At 42.3% G+C, this 12,500-nt stretch overlaps 1 protein-coding gene across 5 annotated transcripts in view; it reads right to left on the reverse strand.

Moving 5' to 3' along the window:
• LOC126996022 (uncharacterized) overlaps positions 1-12,500 on the reverse strand; it is a 43,244-nt gene that overhangs the window by 28,216 nt on the left and 2,528 nt on the right. For all 5 annotated transcript variants that reach the window (XM_050856015.1, XM_050856014.1, XM_050856012.1 and 2 more), the window contains exons 2-3: positions 1,019-1,254; positions 45-172 (exon numbers count right to left, since the gene is read on the reverse strand). In XM_050856015.1, the coding sequence (XP_050711972.1) occupies positions 45-172; positions 1,019-1,079 (189 nt within the window). In that variant the 5' untranslated portion in view covers positions 1,080-1,254. The remainder of the gene's footprint in view (positions 1-44; positions 173-1,018; positions 1,255-12,500) is intronic.

A 12,500-nucleotide genomic window follows, 5' to 3' on the forward strand; every position in this document is an offset into this window, starting at 1 on the left:
GAAGCCAGAGGAGAGGTCAATAGAGAGTCTGCATAAAGTCTTACCTGGTTGAGCATCTCGCAGTACCGCACGAAGTCCAGGTCGATGTGGTAGCCATACGGGCAGCAGTGGCAGCGCCCTGACCGCCCGTTGGCCAGGTAGGACCCGTTCATGCCCGACACCCCGCTACCACCTGCACGCACACGAGGGAGAGTTAGGTACACACAGGGAAACGTACATAGATAAATAAATACACACACATACATTCTTTTACAGCAATGGAAGTAACTCAAGGGCAACAAAAACATGATGCAAGAAAGCTAAGACACATACATATCTTCATACATACATTCATACATTCTCGTGCATACATTCAGAGAGGAAGAAAGACTGCATGACCCAACGCCTTTATCTGCATCTCAAGGCTAGCCACGACGCCTACACACACACACACACACACACACACACACACACACACACACACACACACACATTCTTGCACCGCGACAGTAATTCATGTCTAATCACTCCAAAGTCATAATTATAAAAAAAAAAATACCATGACACACACACAAGCAGAAACAGACAAACAAAGAAACAAACAAACAAACACCAATAAGCTACATATGATGGTGATGGTAATGGTGTAGGAAGAGTGGAGGGGAAGGGAGATAAAAATAGAGGAAGCAAGTTTATTCGTTAGGGGAAGAAAAAGGAGGAGGAGGAGGAGGAGGAGGAAATCAAAATAGAATAAGGAAGCGTGATTGTTGGAGGAAAAATAAGAACAGGAGGAAGAAAAAGAGGACAAAAAGAGGAGAAAGAGAAAATAAAAAGTAGAAGAGGAATAAAAAGGAAGAGGAAGAGGAGATGTCAAGGTGGGTGGATGGAGGAGGTGGAGAAAAACAACAGGTGGAAGAGGTTAAAAGGATGAGAAAAGGAAAAAAAAGACGATGATGGTGGTGGTGGTGGGGGTGGTGTTGGTGGTGATGGTGGTGGTGGTGGTGGTGGTGATGGTGGTGATGGTGATGGTGGTGGTGACCTTTTAGTGGTGAAAGTCCCGTGAAAAATTCTGTCGCGGAGGTCTTCATGGCGGCTTGCATTTTGGTGGTCTTGTTGTTGTTGTTGTTCTTGTTGTTGTTGTTGTTGTTGTTGGTGGTGGTGGTGGTGGTGGTGGCTCTCCCAATCTCTTATCTCTTTTATCTCTCGTTCTCTTCTCTTCTTTTTCTTACACTTTATTCACGACTCTTGTTTTCCCTCTTTACTTTCTTTCCATACCTGTAATTAGAAGAAAAGGTGATTAGATAATGTACAGGTGTGAATCAAAGTAGTAGTAGTAGTAGTAGTAGTAGTAGTAGTAGTAGTAGTAGTAGTAGTAGTAGTAGTAGTAGTAGTGACAGTAATAATAATAATAATAATAATAATAATAATAATAATAATAATAATAATAATAATAATAATAATAATAATAATAATAATAATGATACATACGACACGAAGGTTAATGTATACTGTGCTTTACCTTTTAAGCCTTAGCATTAGCATTCTCTCTCTCTCTCTCTCTCTCTCTCTCTCTCTCTATCCTCTCCTCTCCTCTTCTTTTCTCTTGTCTTCTTTTGTCTTCTCTTCCTTCCCTTCCCTTCCCTTCTCTTTTCTTCTATTTTTTTTCTCTTCTCTTTCCTTTCTCTCTCTCTCTCTCTCTCTGAACGTCCCACACCCGCGTGCAAGTTGGAATATTCATGAGACTTCCTTCCTTCCATGCTTCTCTCCCTCCCTCCCTATATTCCCCCTCTCTCCCTCCTTATGACTCCCCTCCACCCCTCCCTCACCTTCCCTCCCTCCCTCCCTCCATGGACGCACTCACCTTTACACCAGTCCACTTCTATCCCTTACCTTTCCGTTCTAATCTACATTCATCCTTCATTCATTCATTCGTTTCCTTCATACTCTGTGACCTTTTCATCCTCTGTTATTCCCTCTTCCTTCCATCCTCTTTTACTAATCTTTATATTGCCTTATCGTTCCTTTCTTTCCTTTCCTTCATGTTCTGTTGCCTTTTCATCCCCTATTCTTCCTTCTTTTTCCTTTTCTTATTTTTTTATTCTCCATCCTTCCTTTCTTTCTTTCCTTCCTTCCTTTACTTTACTTTCTCCTACCTTTCCAGCTTCTATTCTCTCCCTTTTCTCTACACTTCTTTTTTTTTCCTTTTTCATCTTCCCTTCCTTTCTCCCCTCTACACTCCCTTCTCCCTTCCTTCCTTTCTATCTTTTATGCTTCCTTCTAATTTTTATCACCCTTTCCTTCTTCATCTTCCCTTCTTTCCTTTCTTTTACCTTTCCTTTCCATCCCTCCCTGCCGCCTCCTCCTCTCTCTCTCCCTGAATCACTCTCTCCATCTATATCACTCCCTTCTCCCTTCCTTCTTTTTCCATCTTTTATTCTTCCCTCCACTTTTTCTTACCTTTTCCTTTCTCATCTTCCCTTCTTTCCTTTCTTTTACCTTTCCTTTCCTTTCTTCCCTGCCTCCTCCTCCTCTCTCTCTCCCTGAATCACTCTATCTATATCGCTCCCTTCTCCCTTCCTTCTTTTTCTATCTTTTAGTCTTCCCTCCACTTTTTCTTACCTTTTCCTTTTTCATCTTCCCTTCTTTCCTTTCTTTTACCTTTCCTTTCCTTCCCTCCCTGCCTCCTCCTCCTCTCTCTCTCCCTGAATCACTCTATCTATATCGCTCCCTTCTCCCTTCCTTCTTTTTCTATCTTTTATTCTTCCTTCCACTTTTTCTAACCTTTCCCTTCTTTATCTTTCCTTTCCTTTCCTTTCTTCCCTCCCTACTTCCTCCTCCTCTCTCTCTCCCTGAATCACTCTCTCCATCTTTATCACCCCTTTATCTCCCTCCCTTCTTACCTTCCTGCCTACCTACCAACCTATTACGGCACCTGTTATCTATCTCCCTCCCTCCCTCCTTTCCTTCCTCCTTTCTTCCTTCCATCCATCTGTCCGCCCCCTGCCTCTTCCTCCTTCCCTTTCTCCACTTCCTCCTCCTCCTCCTCCTCCTCCTCCTCCTCCTCCTCCTCCTCCTCCTCCTTCCTTTCTCACTTCACTAATCAACCTTCTTCCTCCTCCTCCTCCTTCCTTCTGTTTACATGTTACATCCTTCCCTCCACTCCTCCCTCTTCCTCCACATGTTACCTCCACCCCCTACTCTTCCCTTTCTCTCCCTCCCTCCCTCCCTTTCTCCACCTGTCTCATACATTCATTTTTCCCTCCATTTCTACCTCTTTCTCCACTTGTTGTCCACCTATTTCCCTCCCTCCTTCTACTTTCCCTCCTTCTTCCACCTCTCTCCTAAGCCCTTCTTTTCCTCCATTAGTATTTCTCTCCACATCTGTTCATCCTTTCTCTCCTCTCCACCTAAACACACATTCTCTCTTCTATCTCTCCATCCCGTTCTCTTCCTTCCTCTCTCTCTCTCTCTCTCTTTCTTTCCTCCTTCCCTCTTTTTCTTCCTACCTATTCATCCATCCGTGAAACTGTGTTCGTTGGAGAGAAGAAAAAGAAGAAAAAATATATTGGTTTGAGAGAGAGAGAGAGAGAGAGAGAGAGAGAGAGAGAGAGAGAGAGAGATCGCTACGCCCACACAAAAGTAATGTCGAGTGATGCGTTTTAAGATTTTTCGGTCAAATTTTCAGAATCTTACGTACGATACACCCACTTTACATTTTTTTCTCCACACACACACACACACACACCAGGTGGTTTCTTTTCTTTTCTTTTCTTTTTTACCTTCAGGCACTGATTGTAAGATTTTCCTGTTTTTTCCACTTTTTTTACGTTGTAGTAGTAGGAGTTACGCCAACGAGAGAGAGAGAGAGAGAGAGAGAGAGAGAGAGAGGGGTATCGGGTATATTATTAGACAGAACTGAGACAAGGCTGACATCAAAAAACAACTACTACTACTACTACTACTACTACTACTACTACTACTACTACTACTACTAAACCATCTTCAAGACATTTCCAGAACCCAAACCACGCGTATTTTATTGAGGAAAAGAGCAGGAAAACCATGTATGAAAAACAGTTAAAAAAAAGCTTATACTAAAAAAAAAAGAGAAAAGAATGAATAACAGAAGAAAGAAAACGACATAAATGGAGCTATGAGAGGAAAGAAAGAAGCATAGATAGAAAAGAAAATAAGAGAATGGTGTTAATATAATGATGCAACAGATAATGGCAGAGGACAGACACACTTCCAATGCCCTTATGTTGATAGAAGTAGTAGTAGTAGTAGTAGTAGTAGTAGTAGTAGTAGTAGTAGTAGCGAGTGTTGTTGTTGTCTCGAGATTAATATGCTTCGTGGGATGTCAAGTATTATGTGCGTGTGATGACGTTGTGTGTGTGTGTGTGTGTGTGTGTGTGTCCCTGCTACCCCAACAGGTTCCTACACCCACTACACCCGGCCCACACACACACACGCACGCACACACATACACACACAGCTACTACACCCCCTCACTATCCATATATTGACACACACACACACACACACACACACACACACACACACACGAAGTCACAGTTATGCCCCCGCCATCTCTCTCTCTCTCTCTCTCTCTCTCTCCACCGGGGATATAATTAAAGCAGTGCATGGAATAATGACCTAATTACCTTAAATGACACGGGAATAAATTTGCATGAGCATGTGTAAGATTATTATTATATTATTATTATTATTATTATTATTATTGTCACCACCACCACCACTGTTACTACTACTACTACTACTACTAAAAATAATAATAATGATAATAATAATAATAATAATAATAATAATAATAATAATAATAATAATAATAATAATAATAATAGAATATATTTGTGTTTGTAAATATGTATTCTTTGTGTATTTGTGAGATCAACACACACACACACACACACACACACACACACACACACGTAGGAATCTCCGTGTGTGTACATCATTAAGGTTAAGTTACACACACACACACACAAACACACACAAACACACACACATACACAAACACACACACACAGCACTAATAAACACCAACGTAGCCATACACACACTCTCTCTCTCTCTCTCTCTCTCTCTCTCTCTCTCTCTCTCGACAGCTCAATCTGACATGTGTGTACGTTTAGAGCCGTCCACGCACACACGTACACCGGTCATGTGCGTGGAGGAGGTGTGAACATAACAAGGTCAGTCTAACTTGCTGAATAGTGCATGGCAGGATCTCTCTCTCTCTCTCTCTCTCTCTCTCTCTCTCTCTCTCTCTCTCTCTCTCTCTCTCTCTCTCTCACACACACACACACACACACACACACACACACACGAGAAAAAAAATATTATAAAAAAATCTACAAGCAAATAAAGAAGACACGGAGACAGATGGCTTAAGACCTGAGTGGAGGAGAAGTGGAGGGACTGAGAGATAAGCGAGTGGAAGAGGAGGAAGGAGGAGAGAAAGAGGAGAGAGGGAGGGAGGAAAGTGTGTGGAGGAGGCGGTACGACACCACCATATATGGGAGGCGTGTTGCCGGCATCGTGGGGGCCATGGACTCACCCCCCTGCCTGACGAACGACTCAACACTTGCAATATTGTCTTCAAAACCACATCGAAGCCTAATCTCCATACCTCAAACACAGTAATATGACCTTTAAACCGATATTAATTAACTTACGCTCATTTATTAGGGTCATTATTTGCCATTCCGGGGGGACCATGGACTTGCTACCCTGCCTGACGAACGACTCAACTCTTGCAATATTGTCTTTAAAACTACGTCAAAGCCTAGTATCCATACCTCAAACAAAGTAGTATGACCTTTAAACCGATATTAATTAACTTATACTCATTTATTAGGGTCATTTTGTCATTCCGGGGACATCAAACTTTACTACCCCTACCTCAAACACAGTAATATGACCTTAAAACCCATGTAAACTAACGTATACACAATTAAGGTCATTACTAGTCTTTACCGGGGCCCATGGACTTTCTACCCTGCCTGATGAACGATGAAACCCTTGCAATCTGTCTAAAACCACATCAAACTTTACTATCCCTACCTCAAACACAGTAATATGACCTTGAAGCCCATGTAAACTAACGTATACACAATTAAGGTCATTACTAGTCTTTACCGGGGCCCATGGACTTTCTACCCTGCCTGACGAACGATTCAACCCTTGCAATGTTGTCTCTAAAACCACATCATAGCCTAGTTTCCATACCTCAAACACAGAAGTATGACCTTTAAACTGATATTAATTAACTTGTACTCATTTATTAGGGTCATTATTAGTCATTCGGGGGGCCCATGGACTCACCCCCTGCCTGACGAACGATTCAACCCTCGCAATATTGTCTTTAAAACCACATCAGACTTTACTATCCCTACCTCAAACACAGTAATATGACCTCTTATCTCTTGTAAATTAACGTATACACAATTATTGGGGTCATTACTAGTCTTTGCAGGGGACCATGGACTCACCCCCCTGCCGGCCGTACGACTCAACCACTGCAATACTGTCTTTAACCTCATCAGACTTTACTATCCCTACCTCAAACACAGTAATATGACCTTAAAACCCATGTAAATTAACGTATACACAATTATTAAGGTCATTATTAGTCTTTGCAGGGGACCATGGACTTGCTACCCTGCCTGACGAACGATGAAACCCTTGCAATCTGTCTAAAACCACATCAAACTTTACTATCCCTAACTCAAACACAGTAATATGACCTTAAAACCCATGTAAATTAACGTATACACAATTATTAAGGTCATTACTAGTCTTTATAGGGGCCCATGGATTTGCTATACCCTGCCTGACACGAGGTTAAATTATCTTAACATTATTATTTAAAAACCGGTTCTATTTATTTATCCTTGACTTATACCCATTTACTAGGCTAATGTGTACGGCATTTTGCTCAGAATCTAATTTAGTGAATCTGGGGTTTTAATTCATCACCCTTGCAAGTCTCAAAAACCGCATCAGATATTACTATCCATGCCTTAAACACAACAATATAACTTTAAAATACACGCTACTTGACTCATATCCATTTACTAAGGCCGTGTATATCGTATTTTGCTCAGAATCTAATATAGTGAATAGGTGGTTCTAATATTTATCATCCTTGCAACACTGTCATAATAAACCGCATCAAATTATACTATACCTCAAAACACTGCAATATAACCTTTAAACACACATAAACTAACTTATCCTCACTTACTAGGGTCGTCTATATCGTATTTTGTGAGGAATTGTATAAGTGTGAATCCGTGTTTCCAAGCTATATCAGTCCAACACACGTGGTTCCCCTAAGTGGTTATCATCAAATTAAGGTTGAGGGCTCGGCGGGGGGTGTGCAGGGCGCCTCGAAGGGTGTCGGGGGCGTGAGTGTGCAGGGCGCCACGCTGATTAGCCCTCTAAGTAAACACAGCCCCAAACAGAGCCAGGCCGCCACTCGTAGGATAATAAACATACACCAAGAGGACACGACGGACAGGCGGGCTCGAGTGGCTGGGTTGTGTTACGATGGGGTGCATGAGACGAGGAGGCAGACAGGCAGACAGACATGTAGACAGATAGATACTTAGACAGACAGATAGAAAGGCAAGTTGTAGGTGTGAATTATGTTAGCTTGGAGGTGCATTAGACGGGTGAGACACACAGACAGACAGACAAACAGGGAAGTATTGGGATCAGATTGATGTTACGTTGGGGATGCATAAAAGGCGAAGAGACAGACAGACAGAGGCACAGACAGACAAACAAGACAATAAAACATGTATAGAGACAGACAGACAGAAAGGCAAGCTGTGTGAATTATGTTAGCTTGGAGGTGCATTAGACGGGGAGACACACAGACAGAGGTATACAGACAGACAGAAGGACAGGGAGGTTAGAGGGGCTGAATTATGTTACGTTGGAGTGCATGAGAGACGAGGAGACGGACAGAGACACAGACAGACAAGCAAGCCATTAAAACATGTATACAGACAGACAGACATGTACAGACAGACAGACAGATAAACAGAAAGGAAGATTCGAATGACTGGGTAATGTTATGTTAGAAGTGCATGAGACGAGGATACAGACAGAAATAGACATACACAGACAGACATGTTTAGAGACAGACAGACAGACAGACAGGCTTGAGGGTCCGGGTAATGTTACGTCAGGGCTGCATGAGTGACGAGGGGGCCCAGACAGCTTTTGACAGACACACAGACGGAATAACGGTAAAGACAGTTAGTTGTGACGTACGGTAATTGCTGGACGCCCCTAAAAGAGACAGCGGGACCCTATATTATGGTAAATGTGGAGGTGGGAGGGAGGGAGAGGAGGAGGCATGACGGAAGAAAGGGAGGAAGAGAGAGGGAGAGAAAGGGAGGAGAGGGAAAGCGGAAGGAATGAAGGAAGGAAAGGAGGAAGAAAGTTAGGGATGGATGAATTATTGTACTTGTTAATGTGGTCTCCTACAACAACTACTACTACTACTACTATCTACTATGAATTAAACCTGTTTTTACTAGCCTATCATTTTCCAGTATCCCATTTCTTCTTTTTGCTATACTATTATTACTACCACGACTGTCATTTTATTTTCACTATCATATACAATTCTACTACTACTACTACTACCACACAGCTCCCTCCCTTCCCTGCTAGCGTGAATGAATGAATGGAATAAGGGGGCAGGATGATAATGACTGTAATATGATAATGATGATGATAGTGGAGAGAGTGGAGGGAGGAAGGGCGGGAGAGGGATGGGAGAGGAGAGATTAGAATGGACCAAAAAATGAAGGGTATAAAATTCAGCTTCCGACATGAGAGGTGGACGAAGCTTTGTGGAATACGGAGGGAAAGGAGACAAGAGCGAAGCATAGTGACACGCCCCGGCAGTTTGGTAATAGTTATAATGATACGATGCATACATTACACTTTTAACGCGTCAGTGAGTCCATCTATCTTCCGCTACGGGCACTAAAATCAAGACCTTCCCTTTGTACGACCGTCCCTTTCTCTCTCATCACTGTAATTCCCAGACGCTTCCACCTCCCACTTCACCATTTTCAACGGCCAAAAAGGAGATCACTCGAGTTTTCATGTGTGTTTTCTTAGGTTCATGGTACAGAAGAAGGGTCAAACTACCACCAGGGCCATAAAACTACCCCTGGAAATGCCCGAAACTCCTACGAAAGGCTTGCCAAATATGTATGGTTGGGGGATGATGTTTTAAAATATGGATAGGCTAGTTCGCTAATCTGCCGCTATTTTCTTTACGATTCAAATGACATTCAACCGGTAACGTAAGAGATAAAAGGAAGATGGAAGAGTGTTATCGTGTTTCAGAACCATAACATGAACAAACAGACCACAATTACAAAGAAAAAACAAAAGCAGTAAAAGGATTCAGAAGCAAGCGAGGTTAGGTTACCATCCCGTCGTCTCTCTCTCTCTCTCTCTCTCTCTCTCTCTCTCAAGATATTCAGGAGTGCCATCACTCGTGACTTTCTGGGTGGTAATGAGGGCTATTTGTATTCCCAGCTAAGGAGGAGGAGGAGAGGAAGGGAGGAGGAGGAGGAGGGTTAAAGGAAAGCAGGCGATGAGAATATGTTTACTGCAATGTGGAGTGGGCGTGGGAGGAGAAGGAGAGTGGGAAGTGAGTGTGGGAGAGGAGGAAGGAAGGAAGATTTAGGGAAAGATGGGGAAGTGACGACGCGTTGGCGAGGAGAGAAAGGAAGACAGGAAGAAAAAAGTGGAGAATAGTGAAACGAAAGAAAGTAGAAAGAAGGGAAGGATATGTAAAAGAAGATAGGGAAGGAAATAATTCGTTGGTGAGGAAAGAAAGAACGATAAACTGAAGTCAGCTGTACTGTAAAAAGAAGGAAAAGGCATGTAAAGAAAGATAAGGAAGGAGAAGATGGGTAGGTGAAAAGAGAAAGGAAGAAGAGCAAGGCAGAAACGATAAAGAAGAAAGAAGGAAAAGGAATGTAAAGAAAGATAATGAAGGAGAAAATGGGTAGGTGAAAAGAGAAAGGAAGAAGAGCAAGGCAGAAACGATAAAGAAGAAAGAAGGAAAAGGAATGTAAAGAAAGATAAGGAAGGAGAAGATGGGTAGGTGAAAAGAGAAAGGAAGAAGAGCAAGGCAGAAACGATAAAGAAGAAAGAAGGAAAAGGCATGTAAAGAAAGATAAGGAAGGAGAAAATGGGTAGGTGAAAAGAGAAAGAAAGAAGAGGAAGGCAGAAACGATAAAGAAGAAAGAAGGAAAAGGAATGTAAAAGAAGATAGAGAAAGATGTGGAATATACAGAAACGATACAGTAAGGAGAAAGAGAAGAGGGATGAAGGAATGAGGGAAGGAAGAAAGGAAGAGAAGAAGGAGGGAAAGGAATGTAACAAAAAAAACAGGAAAGTCATCGCGTAGGTGAGAAAGAGAAAGAGCAGAAAGAAGGAAGGAAGGAAGGAAGGAAAGGAATGACAAACAAAAAATAGGGAAGGAAGCGCGAAGGTGAGGTGAAGGGAGAAAGAGAAAAAGGAGGAAAAAGGAAGGAAGAAAGGGAATGAAAGGAATGTCAAGCAAAAAATAGGGAAGGAAGCGCGTAGGTGAGGTGAAGGGAGAAAAAGAAAAAGGAGAAAGAAGGAAGGAAGAAAGGGAAGGAAAGGAATGTCAAGCAAAAAATAGGAAGGAAGCGCGTAGGTGTGGTGAAGAGAGAAAGAAAGAAAGAGAAATTTACGAGGCCACCTCCGCAACAAAAACAAGAGCTAAGCGTCACCCAGCTGTAACTCCGCAGTGAGCGCGCGCAAAAAAACACAAGAGGCGCGCGCAAAAAAACAGCTCCCTCGCCCTTCCCACACCCTTGCGCTCCTCCTGTTTTAAGCTGTTTCTCTTGACTGCACTTACTTATCTATTCATTTCCCGCCACCCAGATCGCTGTTGTGTGTGCGTTGAAATCCCTTCCTTTCATTATACCTTGTTCTTAATTGCTATACTTACTGGGTGCCTTCGTGGGTAGTTAAAACGAGAGACTATTTTAACCCCGTTTTCTCACACGCTTTCGGCTCTCACAACTAATTCTAAAAGCCACCAAGGAGATTAGTCAAGTTCTCATACGTTTTCATGAGTTTCTTTTCGCGTTCATGGTACAGAAGTCTTGTCAAACTATCACTAAGCTCATAAAACTACCCATGGAAGTACTAACACAGCCTCTACGGAAGCCTTATGCTATGTGTGTGTGTAAGCCCAGAAATGTTTGATTATATGGGTCGGGAGGAGGAAAGGAAAGTAATCGTATGGATGGCGTAAAGGAATCCAAGGTTGTGTTCTTAGTCTGGGTTGGTAATACTGCAATACGACGTGATGGTGATGATGATGGTAACAATGACACTAATAATAATGACAACAGCTGCATTCATTATCACACTAACCTTCGTCTCTCATAACGCAAGGTCGCTATTCAGAACATTCTTTCATACTCGAATGATTTACGTATCTTAGGAGGAATTATTTCACAAGGACTATGAAAGGAAAGGGATGTATGGGGAAGGAAAATAGGGAAAAAGGAAATGGAAGATATGGAGAGAGAAAAGAGAAGGGGAAAGAAGAGGAAGAAGGAAGGGAAAAGGGGAAGGAAAGAGCACATACAGGAAGGGAAAAGATGAGGAAAGATGGAAGGAAAAGGAAAGCGTAGGGAAAGAAAGAATTTAAATGGAATAGAACATAAGAGAAGTAATGGGAAAAGGGTAAAAAAATAACATGAAGGAGACGGAATAGGAAGAGAAACGAGGAAAGTGGAAAAGAACAACAAAAAAGGAAAGAAGACTGAAGTAGAACAGAATATAAGGAAAGGAGAGGGAGGGGAAAACCAGGAAAGAAATAAAGAGATGGAAAAGGAAGGAGAAAGAAGAGAGACCAGGAAACAAATAAAAGGATAGGAAAGGGAGGGGAAAGAAGGGAGAGGAGGAAAAGAAGGGGAAGAAGTGCATCAAAATAAGAAAGAGGGATGACAAGGGAAGGAGAAAGAAGAGAAACATATAGAGAAGAAGGGAAAGAAGAGAAACATATAGAGTATAGAAAGAAGAGAAACATATAGAGAAGAAGGGAAAGAAGAGACCAGGAAACAAATAAAAGGAGAGGAAAGGGAAGGGGAAAGAAAGGAGAGGAGAAAAAGACGGCAAAGAGCTGCATCAGAAAAGAAACAAAGGAGAGAAAAAGAAAGATAAAGAAGGAAGAGGATAACCATAAGGGAGAGAGGTAAAGAAGGGACCAGGAAACAAATAAGGAAATGGGGAAGAGAAAGGGTAAAAAAGGGAGAGGAGGAAGGAGGGAGGGACGAGGAAGAGCTGCTTACACACACGCTAGGCTACGTTGGTAACTTTTTCCTGTTGTTATTGTTAGAGAGGAAGTGACGTAAGCATTCCATAAGGGTGACGTCATTGATTTATCCTCCTGGCTCCGCGGGGGATGAAGAGGA

The sequence above is a fragment of the Eriocheir sinensis genome, chromosome 9 (assembly GCF_024679095.1).
Source record: "Eriocheir sinensis breed Jianghai 21 chromosome 9, ASM2467909v1, whole genome shotgun sequence".
Lineage (NCBI taxonomy): Eukaryota > Metazoa > Arthropoda > Malacostraca > Decapoda > Varunidae > Eriocheir > Eriocheir sinensis.